At 50.7% G+C, this 14906-nt stretch overlaps 1 protein-coding gene across 1 annotated transcript in view; it reads left to right on the top strand.

Annotated features, from left to right (window-relative positions):
* Positions 1–228: 228 nt before the first annotated feature.
* LOC144258294 (butyrophilin subfamily 2 member A2-like) overlaps positions 229–14906 on the top strand; it is a 46788-nt gene continuing 32110 nt past the window's right edge. The window contains exons 1-2 of the mRNA XM_077806765.1: positions 229–286; positions 14575–14691. Coding sequence (XP_077662891.1) covers positions 14586–14691 — 106 coding nt within the window. The 5' untranslated portion in view covers positions 229–286; positions 14575–14585. The remainder of the gene's footprint in view (positions 287–14574; positions 14692–14906) is intronic.

The following is a 14906-nucleotide window of genomic DNA, read 5'->3' on the forward strand; positions in this document are numbered from 1 at the left end:
GGCTCTCGTCTTCTTTCGCTTTTGGCGCCGGTGAAGCTGCCAGGGCGGGACGACGCCCCCGTTTCCGATACGACCCAGGGAAAACCTCAGGAGCAGGCTGGGGCTGAACCCCGCGGCGCCCTGACCCCCCTCCCGCCCCCGGCAGGGCTGCTGCAGCCCGGGAGAGGGAAGCGGGCCCCGGGAGCCGGCGGGCGCCCTGGGGAGAAGGGCTCTGGGTGCTGGCGAAGCTGGGAGCCGCCTGCGGAGATTGGACCGGCTCAGGAACAACTTCCACTGGACTCTGCAGGTGAGGGGGGGGGTCGCTCACTGCACCTCCGGCCCCGGCATGTCCGACCTAAACCTCCCCCACTGCCCTCCAGTTGCAGTGGGGGTGTCCCGGCGTGCCCGGGCGGTGCTCTGGGACTGCTCCCCGTGGAGCCGGGCAGGACTCTGGGGGAGTCTCCTCTCGGGGAGCAGCCTGTCTGCAGGACACACAGCTCCCCCGGCTCCACCTTCCTGGGTCTGCCCCTCCTCTGCCCCTCCGGGCGCTTCCCACAGCCCGTCCGCCCAGGCGGGGTCCTGGGGGGGCCAGAGGGTCCTGCCCCCCAACTCCGCAGTCAGACGGGACTCTCAGCCAGCCAGTAACACAGAAGGTTTATTAGACGACAAGGACAAGGTCTAACACAGCTTGTAGGTGCAGAGAACAGGACCCCTCAGCCGGGTCCATTTTGGGGGGCAGTGAGACAGACAACCCCGTCTGCCCTTCACTCCATGTCCCAGCCAGCCCCAAACTGAAACTCCCTCCAGCCTCTCCTCCTCTGGGCTTTGTTCCTTTCCGGGGCCAGGAGGTCACCTGATTCCTTTGTTCTCCAACCCTTTAGCTCTCACCTGGCAGGGGGAAGGGCCCAGGCCATCAGTGGCCAGGAAACAGGGTGTCGGCCATTCTCTGTGTCCAGACCCCTGCACACACCTGCCCTCTAGGGCTCTGCAATGATCATACACCCTTATCCCACCACCTAGAGACTTAAGAACCGCCTAGGGGAAACTGAGGCACCCCCACACTATTCAGAGGAAACATTAAGAACAGCCCCACTTCGTCACAGGGAGATTTAGGTTGGATATTAGGAAAAACTTTTTCCCTAGGAGGGTGGTGAAGCACTGGAATGCGTTACCTAGGGAGGTGGTGGAATCTCCTTCCTTAGAGGTTTTTGAGGTCAGGCTTGACGAAGCCCTGGCTGGGATGATTTAGTTGGGGATCGGTCCTGCTTTGAGCAGGGGGTTGGACTAGATACCTCCTGAGGTCCCTTCCAACCCTGATCTTCTACGATTGTATGATATTTCCTGCCGGGTTGCATGGGCCCCTGGTGCCTGGGCTCCCCCAATCTTCAGGGCCCGGCTCCAGCAATGTTTGGGGCTGGGTCTCGCCCAAGGCACCCGCCACGGGGGAGGCGAGGGGGGCTTCCTGGACCTGAGAGGGGCCCTAGGAGCACGCGCCCTGACAGTGGTGGGAGGCTGCCACGTGGAGTATGCTGCCCTGACTTGGAAGCAGACTGCTATTTACAGGGGTTAAAAGGGGGCAAATCGGAGGGGGGGGGGCATGGCCCGGACCTGAGGAGGGGCGGATCAGCTGTTTCCCACCTCCCTGCTCTGGCAGGGGCTGAGTGAGTCTCACAAAAAAAAATGAAAAGCCCCAGAGTTAGGCGTGGGCACAGCCGGCCCCTGCTCACCTAGGGCCGCCCCACACCTCTTGGGCTGATGGCCATGGCGTCCACCTGTATGGTTGCTCCCTGCCAGCCAGGCTCCACTCTGGCCACAGCAGGCATCAGGTGGCCCAAGGGAGCCCAGCTAGGCTAGGGCTGGGTGCAGTGGTGGATTAGGGGGAGGAGAAGCCCTGGACCCCGGCAGGAGTCATACTGGGGGGAGGATGGGGAGGAGAAGCCCTGGACCCCGGCAGGAGCCGCACTGGGGGGAGGAGAAGCCCTGGACCCCGGCAGGAGTCATACTGGGGGGAGGACGGGGAGGAGAAGCCCTGGACCCTGGCAAGAGTCATACTGGGGGGAGGAGAAGCCCTGGACCCCGGCAAGAGTCATACTGGGGGGAGGACGGGGGAGGAGAAGCCCTGGACCCTGGCAAGAGTCATACTGGGGGGAGGAGAAGCCCTGGACCCCGGCAGGAGTCATACTGGGGGGAGGAGAAGCCCTGGACCCCGGCAGGAGCCGCACTGGGGGGAGGAGAAGCCCTGGACCCCGGCAGGAGTCATACTGGGGGGAGGAGAAGCCCTGGACCCCGGCAGGAGCCGCACTGGGGGGAGGAGAAGCCCTGGACCCCGGCAGGAGTCATACTGGGGGGAGGACGGGGAGGAGAAGCCCTGGACCCCGGCAGGAGCCGCACTCGGGGGAGGAGAAGCCCTGGACCCCGGCAGGAGTCATACTGGGGGGAGGACGGGGAGGAGAAGCCCGGGCAGAAGATGTGGGGCTGAAGTCCCCTGCTCGGGAGCCCCAGCCACCCTAATGGCAGAAGCTGCAGGGCTGGAGCCCCGAGCCCACTCTGCGTGGAACTGGCCTGAACCCCACTCTCTCCCATCCCCCCGGGGAGCTGGCTCTCGCTCTCCGGCTGTGGAGAAATTCAGCCCAAATCTACCCACACTGATAGCTCCACTTCGCCCGTCATCACACAGCCATGAATGGATTTAGCCTAGGAGGCAGGGTCAGCATTCGCCCCATTGGGCAGGTGGGATCTAGGGCACCCAGAGGTGAAGTGACTTTCCCAAGGCTAAGCAGGGAGTCTGTGGCAGAGCAGAGAACCAAACCCAGAACACCTGAGCCTTAACCACGAGGCAGCCTTCGCACCCAAGGAGGGGGAACCCCCTCTGCCACTTTGAGTGTGTGGGCGGGAGGAGGCACGAGCCAGCCACCAGGAGGTGGGGAGCAGGGAGAGATGGGAAAAGGGACGTAGGTGGGAAGCAAGAAGGGGAAAGCTTCAGGAAGGGGAGCAAGGACTTACAGAAGAAACAAGAGAACGGAAAAGGGGGCAGGGAGAGCAAGAGGAGGGGGGAGGAGAAAGACTCCCCACTGCTTGTCCCTCCCATCCACCGTCTTCCCGCAGCCGTCAGCGGCCTCAGCTCCCAAACACACACCCCTCGCCTTCAGGGCAGGAGGGGGCGGAAAGGAGTGAGCAGTGGGCAGGAGATGCTCAAGGGAGAGGACCTAAGGGGAGGGGGCAGAGCGGGGGCAGGAAGAGGTGGCGGGGGGCAGAGTGAGGGCGGGGGCCTTGGGGAAGGGGGCGGAGCCGGGACGGGGCACCCATCAGCAAAACCAAAAGTCAGCACCTATGAGGATAGGGGCTGAGGGGCAAAATCAGGGATGGGGGGAAAGAGCCAGGGTTAAGCACAAGGGTGAGGTGCTGCCAGATGGTGACAGAGGGTAAAACGCGGCCCAGGCAGGGGCAGAGGGGGAACAGTCACCCCGGTGGACTGAGACCCCCGTGTTTGCAATAATGGGGGGGGAGGGCAGAGGGGCTTTTTTATTTCCCCTCCCCCAGAGGGCACCTCTCAGCCCGGGCTGCCCAGGGCGGGTGCTTCAAGGCCCGGGCCTCTGCCGTCACCGACAGGGGGGCTGCAGGAGACTTCATTCAGTGAAACATTTTACGTATACCCCCTCCCTCCCCGAAACAAAGAATACCTTATTAGTGTATCTGGCTGCGTAACGTCTCATAGCAGGTTGCCAAGTTGTCTTATTTGCTGCTGGGATTCCCTGAATTCTTAATTCAGAATTTTTCTTCTTATTTTTAGAGCAGAAGTTTTGTCTTCCACTCTGACTGAATTTCTGGCCAGGTCTCAAAGCTTTGTTTTCATTCAGTCCACCAGTGGGGATTGCATTTTTGCAACTGTTATATACCACAGACGTTGCTGTGCTTCCCACCTCCCTTGTATCTAACCCCAGCTGATCGATTCTGAGGGGTGAAAAGATCCTGCTGCTGAAACCAGAATTGTAGCTGGCCTGTTTACTCTGAATTTCAGGTTAACAGAGGAGGGGAAAGTTCGAGGAGAAGCTTCAGGCTCACAAGGTGCTGTGACTTGCCCAAGGTTACACAGCAAGTCAGTGGAAATCCTGGCTCTCATTTATCAGGACTTTTCTTCAGAATCCCAAATTCCAAACTTTCTGGATTTCCCTGGTAAATTCTCCAAAGGCCTGATCAGTTTAATCTCTCTGGTATATTCCCCCGCCCCGCTGTATTTCCAGCAGCAGCCCCTATTACCCGGCAGGCTCATCAACTGAAACTCTCATCTTTCCAGTGTCATCTCGTGCGTATTTCGTTTTGTGCTGAGTGAGACAAGCCAGAAGAAAGTAGGGAGTGTGATTGGGCTGGGCCTGTGCAGAGTTTATCCGAAAGCTCTTGGAACAAGAGAGAGATCTGTGTGATACTAGTTTATATCACTTTCTGTCAGCTGCAGTGTTCAGCATTAGTTTTGCTCCCAACATAAATAACAGGGTAGGTTTGCTTATTTTGCTAGGCTGCTTCTCTGGCTCCTTTGTTTGTTTGCGGGAGAAGCCTGAACCTAGAACTCTTTGTCTCCCCACTAAAGTGTGTCTGAGTTTGAGATCCTTAGTAACAACATTTATAATCATCCTGTGTCACGTGTCATAGAGATCCTGAGCACTTTACCAACAGGAGGCTCAGTTATGCCTCTAAAGCTCGAGCCATGGGGTGGAGGAGGAGAAGGTGGTACATCTTCAAGCCGCGGTGGTAGGAGGGGCGTTTGTGCGGGTGGAAGCTGCTGAAGCCCTGGGGCCACCAGGAGCCCTGGGGAGGGAGGTTTGCCCTCACCAGTACAGGAGAGATGAAGGAGCACCCAGGTCACACCGTGCCTGGCTCCTCTGGGGTGCTCAGGACAGCTGGCAGTGCCTTCTGCCCCTCCCCGTTTGCCATCAGGGTATTTAGGTTGCAGCAATCTTATGGCTTCCATGTGCACGGGTGCGTTTGGGGGAGGGAAAGGACTTTTGTTACACAGATAAAATTACAGAGGATCTTTTCAGGGGACAAGACAAGATGTCACATTTATTATAATAACACAATTTGATTTATGACCAATAACTAATATCTAAGACCTATGTACACACACACAGCAGATGTCCTGCAGCTGCTAGATAGTTACCAGTCCTGATTGTAGCTTGAGTTCGTGGCTTGGGTTCGCAGCTCGGGATCGTAGCTGGTGGCGGCTAACTGGCCAGGAAAGCCAGGCACGAGGGAGGGCTGGGGCTCTGTTGGGCGCGCACCGATGCCCCTTGATGCTGGAAGCAGAACGTTACCCAAAATCTTCCATCTCACCCATCTTTTTTGTAGGTTTTTAGTTTGAATCCAGAGCCTATAGGTCTTGCTGTGTCAGGCTGCCTCTGGGTTCAGTGTGATTGATCACCCATCAATTGTAGACCTGACTTTCAGCCTGGGACCTGGCTTTGATCTTCCTTCCATTGTACTTTTGTTCTTTTCCTTTGAGGGTGGGCTCTTCGTGCTTTGTCAGGGCTGTTGTCTGCATCTTCAGCCCTTGGTGTTTACACTTGATTTCATCAGGGCCGGCTGGGGCTGGAGGTTGATTCCATCATCCATACAGACCTCATTCCCACATCGAAACTACACGAATCAGGTTACAGCAGGGTTTTGCAAAAATGAAGCTTGCAGCAGGGTTTACAAAATGGAGTGAGCATTTCAAAATGGGGTTTGGGACAAGTTAAAATGGAGTTTGGGTTACAATATGGACAAGTGTAAGGAATGGCAAACAGAGAACAGAAGTTACTTATAAAGTTATATTAATAAAGTGAACAATTAAAAACAATTTCATTGATCAGTTCTATACTTTTTGGCCCTCTTCTCACCTCCACCACCACTAATGCCTCTGTGTGATGACAGCTATATTTTGACCCTGTAATAAATAGATCGGAACTGCTTCTGCCAGGAAAAATGTCAGGTGAGCCTAGATGGCCCTCAGTCGGGGAAATAGGAAATCCAAAATACTTCTCTCTTTTTTTCTACCCTTTGCCCCAAGAATAAAATATACCTGCATGGAGACAAGACCATCTGGCTCATCTTTATCCTACAGACATCAAAATCTCTTTCTGAACAAGCCCTTTCATTTCCAATGAGATATTACCCCAGGAGCTTGCTGGAATCTACACTCTGGTGAACCATAAGGAAATTAAGAGTTTAAATTATCCTCCACGTGTCCCATGTCCCACTACAATGAATTCAGGTGGGGACGTTTGGAAGCTGAACAATTTATGTTTCTATCCCACTGGCAAGTTTCAGCAAATTAGGACAAGTCAACAAAGAACAACCTCATGTATCAGTAACTGCTAAGGGTAACAATTCACTACCTCTCCCACCTACAGGTAGCAAATTCCTACAGATATCAGTTTCACACACCCTATTATGTAAGACACTGCTACCCGTAGGAATTAGCTACATCAGAGATCGGGGGGTTGTCATGTTAGTCACAAAAACAACAAGGAGTCTGGTGGCGCCTTAAAGACTAACAGATTTATTTGAGCATAAGCTTTCGTGGGTAAAAACCCCACTTCTTCAGATGCATAGAATGAAAATTACAGATGCAGACATAAATATACTGACACATGAAGAGAAGGGAGTTACCTGACAAGTGGAGAGCCAGTGTTGACAGGGCCAATTCGATCAGGGTGGATGTAGTCCACTCCAATAATAGATGAGGAGGTGTCAATTCCCGGAGAGGCAAAGTGGCTTTTGTAATGAGCCAACCACTCCCAGTCCCTATGCAAGCCCAAACTAATAGTGTTAAATTTGCAAATGAATTTTAGTTCTGCTGTTTCTCTTGGAAGTCTGTTTCTGAAGACTTTTTTGTTCAAGTATAGCTACTTTCAAGTTTTCTAGCGAAGTAGGAGGTGGCAAATTCATACAGAAAGCAGGTTTCAGAGGAGCAGCCGTGTTAGTCTGTATTCGCAAAGAGAACAGGAGGACTTGTGGCACTTTAGAGACTAACCAATTTATTTGGGCATAAGCTTTTGTGGGCTAGAACCCACTTCATCAGATGCATGCAGTGGAAAATTCAGTAGGAAGATAGATAGATATATATACACGTGCATCTGATGAAGTGGGTTCTAGCTCACGAAAGCTTATGCCCAAATAAATTGGTTAGTCTCTAAAGTGCCACAAGGACGCCTTGTTTTTTTCTTTTTGTTTTTTTTGTTTTTTTTGCTGATAGAGACTAACACGGCTACCACTGAAGCCTACATCAGATAGCAATTTTTAGCAAAGTAGGACCTGTCGCTGCTACAGGTAGCAAATTCCTACCGATATACCTGTAGTGTAAGACACTGCTACCCATAGAAATTAGCTACATCATGTTGCAGTTTTTAGCAATTTAGGACAAATCAGCAAATAAGAACAAACCTTATGTTCTTGGTGGTGATGGGGGACTACAACTCCCCAGACATCCGTTGGGAAAACAACACAGCAGGGCCCAGATTATCCAACAAGTTCTTGGGACGCATTGGAACCAATTTTTTAGTTCAGAAGGTGGAGACAGCTACCGGGGAGAGGTTGGTCTAGCTTGGATTTTGACGAATAGGGAGGAACTGGTGGAGAATTTGAAAATGGAAGGCAGCACGGGTGGACGTGCTCATGACATTGTCGAGTTCACGAGTCTAAGGAATGGTAGGAAGGAGAACAGGACAATAAAGACAGTGGAGGCAGACGTTAGCAAACTCGACGAGTTGGTAGGTCAGATCCCATGGGAAGCAAGTCTAAGGGGAAAAGCAATTTAAGACAATTGGCAGTTTTTCAAAAAGACATTATTAAGGGCACAAGAGCAAACTATAACACTGCATAGAAAAGATAGGAAGAGACCACCTTGACTTAACCAGGTGATTGTCAATGGTCTTAAAAAAAAAAAGAGTCCTACAAAAAGTGGAAACTCGGTCAAATGACAAAGGATGAACATAAATAAATAACGCAAATATGTAGGGACAAAATTAGAAAGGCCAAGGCACAATACGAGATCAAACTAACTGGAGACATAAAGGGTGACAAGAAAACATTCTGCAAATACATTAGAATCAAGAGGAACACCAAGGACAGGAAAAAAAGAACAGGGGGACTTGTGGCACCTTAGAGACAAACACATTTATTAGAGCATAAGCTTTCGTGGGCTACAGCTCACTTCATCGGACGCTTCGAATGGAACATGTAGGAAAAAGATAGATATATACACAAACAGAGAAGGTGGAAGTTGCAATACAAACTGTGAGAGGCTTCTTGTCAACTGTCTAAATGGGCCATCTTGATTATCACTACAAACTTTTTTTCTCCTTCTGATAATAGCTCATCTTAACTAGTTAGCCTCTCACAGTTTGTATGGCAACTTCCAACTTATCTGTATGTATATATATATCTTCTTACTACATGTTCCATTCTATGCATCCGAGGAAGTGAGCTGTAGCTCACGAAAGCTCATGCTCTAATAAATTGGTTAGTCTCTAAGGTGCCACAAGTCCTCCTGTTCTTTTTGCGGATACAGACTAACACCGCTGCTACTCTGAAACCAAGGACAGGGTAAGCCCGTTACTCAATGAGGGGGGGAAAACTAACAGAAAATGTGGAAATGGCAGAAGAGCTCAATGACTTCTTTGTTTCGGATTTCACCAAGAAGGTTGGTGGTGATTGGACATCTAATGTAGTGAATTCCTGTGAACATGAGGTAGGATCAGAAGAGGCTAAAATAGGGAAAGAACAAGTTAAAAATTACTTAGACAGATTAGATGTCTTCAAGTCACCAGAGCCTCATGAAATGCATCCTAGAATACTCAAGGAACTGACTGAGGAGATATCTGAGCCATTAGCGATTATCTTTGAAAAGTCATGAAAGATGGAGAAAAAACGAGGAGTCTGGTGGCACCTTAAAGATTAACTGGTTCATTTGGGCATAAGCTTTTGTGGGTAAAAAACCCACTTCTTAAATTCCAGAAGACTAAAAAAGGACAATTATAGTGCCAATGTACAAGAAGGGAAATAAGGACAACCCGGGGAATTACTGACCATTCCGCTTAACTGGTGTACCCGGAAAGATAATGGATCAAATAATTAAGCAATCAATTTGCAAACATCTAGAAGAAAATAAGGTGATAAGTAACAGTCACCATGGATTTGTCAACAACAAATCTGTCAAACCAACCTGATAGCTTTCTTTGACAGGGTAACAAGCCTTGTTGATGGGGCAGGGGAGGAGGGGAATTGGTCGACATGATAGATCTTATTATATGGTATAAGCTGTGTCACATGACCTTCTCATAAACAAACTAGGGAAATGCAACCTAGATGGAGCTACTATAAGGTGGGTGAAAAACTGGTTGGAAAACCCAGAGAGTAATTATCAATGGTTCATTGTCACGCTGGAAGGGTATAACGAATGGCGACCTGCAGAGATCAGTTCTGGATACGTTTCTGTTCAATATCTTCATCAGTGATTGAGATAATGGCATAGAGAGTACATTTATAAAGTTTGCAGATGAAACCAAGCTAGGAGGGGTTACAAGTGCTTTGGAGGATAGGGTTAAAATTCAAAATGATCTGGATAAACTGGAGTTAATAGGATGAAATTCAATAAGGACAAATACAAAGCACTCCATTTAGGAAGAAACAATCAGTTGCATGCATACAAAATGCCTGACTAATCTAATCTAATTAGTCATGCCTGATTAATCTAATTGCCTTCTATGATGAGATAACTGGCTCTGTGGATGAAGGGAAAGCAGTGGACGTGTTGTTCCTTGACTTTAGCAAAGCTTTTGACACGGTCTCCCACAGTATTCTTGCCAGCAAGTTAAAGAAGTATGGGCTGGATGAATGGACTAGAAGGTGGATAGAAAGCTGGCTAGATTGTCGGGCTCAACGGGGAGTGATCAATGGCTCCATGTCTAGTTGGCAGCCGGTATCTAGCGGAGTGCCCCAAGGGTCGGTCCTGGGGCCGGTTTTGTTCAATATCTTCATAAATGATCTGGAGGATGGTGTGGATTGCACCCTCAGCAAGTTTGCAGAGGACACTAAACTGGGAGGAGAGGTAGATACACTGGAGGGTAGGGATAGGATACAGAGGGACCTAGACAAATTGGAGGATTGGGCCAAAAGAAATCTGATGAGGTTCAACAAGGACAAGTGCAGAGTCCTGCACTTAGGACGGAAGAATCCCATGCACCGCTACAGACTAGGGACCGAATGGCTCGGCAGCAGTTCTGCAGAAAAGGACCTAGGGGTGACAGTGGACGAGAAGCTGGATATGAGTCAGCAGTGTGCCCTTGTTGCCAAGAAGGCCAATGGCATTTTGGGATGTATAAGTAGGGGCATTGCCAGCAGATTGAGGGACGTGATTGTTCCCCTCTATTTGACATTGGTGAGGCCTCATCTGGAGTACTGTGTCCAGTTTTGGGCCCCACACTACAAGAAGGATGTGGAAAAATTGGAAAGAGTCCAGGGGAGGGCAACAAAAATGATGAGGGGACTGGAACACATGACTTATGAGAAGAGGCTGAGGGAACTGGGATTGTTTAGTCTACGGAAGAGAAGAATGAGGTGGGATTTGATAGCTGCTTTCAACTACCTGAAAGGGGGTTCCAAAGAGGATGGATCTAGACTGTTCTCAGTGGTAGCAGATGACAGGACAAGGAGTAATGGTCTCAAGTTGCAGTGGGGGAGGTTTAGGTTGGATATTAGGAAAAACTTTTCACTAGGAGGGTGGTGAAACACTGGAATGCGTTACCTAGGGAGGTGGTGGAATCTCCTTCCCTAGAAGTTTTTAAGGTCAGGCTTGACAAAGCCCTGGCTGGGATGATTAGTCGGGGATCGGTCCTGCTTTGAGCAGGGGGTTGGACTAGATGACCTCCTGAGGTCCCTTCCAACCTTGATCTTCTATGATTCTATGAAAATGGGAAATGACTGCATAGGAAGGAGCACTGTGGAAAGGGATCTGGGGGTCACAGTGGATCACAAGCTAAATATGAGTCAACAGTGTAACGCTGTTGCAAAAAAAGGAAACATCATTCTGGGATGTATTAGCAGGAGTATTGTAAGCAAGACACGAGAAATAATTAATCTGCTCTACTCCGTGCTGATTAGGCCTCAACTAAAATATTGTGTCCACTTCTGGGCGCCACATTTCAGGAAAGATGTGGACAACTTGGAGAAAGTCCAGAGAAGAGCAACAAAAATGATTAAAGGTCTAGAAAACACGACCTGTGAGGGAAGCCTGAAACATGATAACAGTTTTCAAGGACATAAAAGGTGGTTACAAGGAGGAGGGAGAAAAATTGTTCTCCTTAACCTCTGAGGACAGGACAAGAAGCAATGGGCTTACATTGCAGCAAGGGTGGTTTAGGTTGGACAACAGGAAAAACTTCCTAACCGTCAGGGTGGCGAAGCACTGGAATAAATTGCTTAGGGAAGAGAATCTCCATCAGTGGAGATTTTTAAGAGCGAGCTGGACACACACGTGTCAGGAGGAAAGGTCTAGATAATACTTTCTCCTGCCATGAGTACAGGGGGAAATCTGCTACCTGTGGGCATTTGCTACAGCAGATAGCAGGTTCTTACGATCTACTACATATTGATAACTGATAGCAGTAGCTCATTCCTACAGGGAGTCCTCCTCTCTGGATCCAGCCAGGGGCAGCCTGCCTGCACCCCAAACTCCTCATCCCTGGCCCCGCCACACCCCAGAGCCCTCACCCCCCCCACACACTCCAACCTTCTTCCCCAGCCCTTAGCCCCCTCCTGCATCATGAACCCCTCATTACCAGCCCCACCCCAGAGCCCTCACATTTTTACATTATTTAAAATAAATAAATATATATATGTTTACAAGCCAGGTGTGGGTGTGGGTGGGGGGGGGGAGACTTGGACCTGTTCTGGGCACCACCAAAAATTATACAAACTTGCCACCCCTGGGGCCACTCCAAGGATTTGGAGGACAAAGAGTAACGTTCCTACCAGGAAATCAGCTATGGCTGTAGAAATACCCACACAGATTCAGAAGACCTGTCCAGTCACTTCTCCACTGCCAGGTTCAGATTCGTTTGCCAATCTGCTTTATTTACTGACAGCCGTAGGAACCGATAGCCAGGAGTAATTTCCCCTTAGGGCGTTCTTGCAAGCGTGCAGGTGTTTTCATCCAGAACTCACTCCTGTGAAGCTCCAGAGTGAGAGAGTGAAAGATGGAAGGCAAACACGTGAGGCCAGAGTCGGTGCAACTCATGCAGGGAGGGGGAGATTTTCTAAAGCTCCTAAGGGATTCAGGAGCACAAGCCCTGTTGATCCTAACTCCCCTGTGTTTATGAAAATCTCCCCCTCTGAGTGTAAATTGCACCTGTCTGTGCCCATGATGCCTTTTGCATCCCAGACGGGAGGAAGCTGACCCCATGGGAGGGCAGGTGAGGCTGCTACTGCCCTCAGGGTGTTTCTGGCGGGGAGAGGGTAGCTTTTGCAGGTGCTCAGTGACTCACCCACCAGCCCTGTTCCCTCCTCCCCTCTCCACCATGCACACTGATGGCCTCCATTCACTGACCCCATCCCTGGACAATGCACAACCCAGGGCAATGCAGGCAGCCCCCCTAGCTGCTTCCCTTACATCACTTCATCTATTCTCCTACCCCACACATGGCCGCTGATTCTGTGGGCATTCATCCCCAAAGTGTCATGTGTGATGCTGACGTGTGTCGACACGCTCATTTCACCATGGCCTCTCCTGGCCCTGCCCACTTGGTCTCTCCTTTCCAGTACCCCGAAAGGGGACAGTCATGTCCCTCATCACTGTCAAAGAAGCCGGCCACACCTCCTCCATCCCCATCCTCCTCAAAGAGGCTGGCCATGCTCCCTCCATCCATCCCCCTCCGTCTCCATGTACATCCATCCTAAGTGCTCTGCTTCCCTGTACTGGGTCCAGTCGTACCCTGTGCACCATGATTTGAGGACTTCAGTTACTCAGCAGGAGGTTAGGGGTCTATTACAGGAGTGGGTGAGTGAGGTTCTGTGGCCTGCGATGTCCAGCAGGTCAGACTAGATGATCATGATGGCCCCTTCTGGCGTTACAGTCTATGTGAGGGTTCAGCTTGGCAAGAGCTGGGCTCTGCCAAGCCATGCTGCCAGAGAGTCCAGCTTTGCTCACTGTCTCCCTGTCCCTTTTTTGTCTTTGTCCCAAGCGAGTTTCTGTGTCCCTGTGAGCCCAGTTCTTTAACAAAGACAACTGACACCTTCCTCCTTGCTCTCCAGCTCCATGCTTTTGTTCCACTTCACTGCAGAGAGATGAGGGGAAGAAACTTGCTCTAGGAGTTGACGTTCAGGCCCTGAAGCTTCCCCTTGATCTAGGTTGATTCAAGCCCAGACAGTCCAAGTGTTTCTATGTTTCAAAAACTTAGTCTGATTTCATGTCCATGGGAAATTAGAAATAAAGCATAAAATTTTACCAGTGAGGGTGATTAATCGTTGTAACAAACTACCCAGGGAAGTGGCGAATTGTCCAGCTCTTGTTGTCCTCAGCTCAAGCTTTGGTGCTAGGGTGCTGTCTACAGGGGAAGGTGACCATCCACTCTCATATTGTCACCACTTTTACAAAATTGTGATAAATCTTGTACAAAGAATACCTTGTAAGGTAAGTTGTAATCTGCTGCATATTATTATTTTGTCATAACGTGTGTATCAACGCTGTGTAGGGAGTTATGAGATTTTGCTGTATGTTTGTAACTCAAACATATTGTGAGTCTGAGAAACGCCCAAAGGTCTTTGCCTTTCATATAACTATGAATAACTGATGGCAAACCACGTACACCAAGGAACTGTCTGACCCCTGATGTCCTGGCCGCCACTTCCCACAGCTCCCATTGGCCAGAAACGGTAAACCGCAGCCCCTGGGAACTGCGGACGGCCGTGCCTGTGGATGGTCAATGTAAACAAACTGTCTCACGGCCCACCAGCGGATTACCCTGACAGGCCGCAAAGGTTGCCAGCCCCTGCTCTAGATGATGTTACATTGATGTGTGTGGCCAGGAAGCAGAGAAGGAGCTTGTTCAGAAAGACGAAGGGCAGCCCAGCAAGCAATGCTGTGATGCCCCCCCACCCCTGCCCCGAGGTAGCAAGATCCCCAGAGAACCCTCACCTGGGACAGATGTTACAGGGAGATGGAGCTGCTTTCCCCAAAACAATAAGTGGCCTAAGCCTACCACACTCAAGGGCTTGTTTTCCTTAATATCGCCATTCTTATTTATCCATTCACTGGGAGTATGGTAACACCTACATGCCCCAGCCGAGATGGAGGCCCCATTGTGCTGGGCCCTGGACACACCAATAGTGAGAGACCATCCCTGCCCTGGAGAGTTTCTTGCAACCAGACAGCCGCTCTGGGGTTTTAGCCACAGCAACCTCTAACCCTGCTCGGAACCGGGGCAGACAAGAACTGCGGAGGAAATCCCTTCCCTTTTGGTGTATGTTAGGCAGCAGTAAGGTGGGTTACCTCCTCCCCCCTGCCCCACTGTCGCAGCATCACACTCACTCACCGTCCGGTTTGTTATTTCTCCTGTTCCCCAGACCCAGCTACGATGACGGGGAAGAGTCCCTCGTTCTCCCCCGGCTCCACAGCGAGCTCCGCTCTGCCTGGCTACGTCGCTCTCTGCCTCGTTCTGCGGGTTCACAGGCTGGTGTCAGGTGGGTGCACGGAGACCCCCCCACAAGGACCAGTTCTCTGCCGCCTGCCCTTGTCCTCCCTCTCCATCATCTCTAAGTTTTTACCTTTCGAGTGACCACCTACGTAGTGACGATCTGTTTGCATATCTTCACGCTTTGTAAGCCCTTACGCCCTCCCTACAGCAGCTGGGGCGGTCCCTGCGCCGGAGTATCAGAGAATCAGGCCCCCCATGCCG

The sequence above is a fragment of the Eretmochelys imbricata genome, chromosome 28 (assembly GCF_965152235.1).
Source record: "Eretmochelys imbricata isolate rEreImb1 chromosome 28, rEreImb1.hap1, whole genome shotgun sequence".
NCBI classification, from domain to species: domain Eukaryota; kingdom Metazoa; phylum Chordata; order Testudines; family Cheloniidae; genus Eretmochelys; species Eretmochelys imbricata.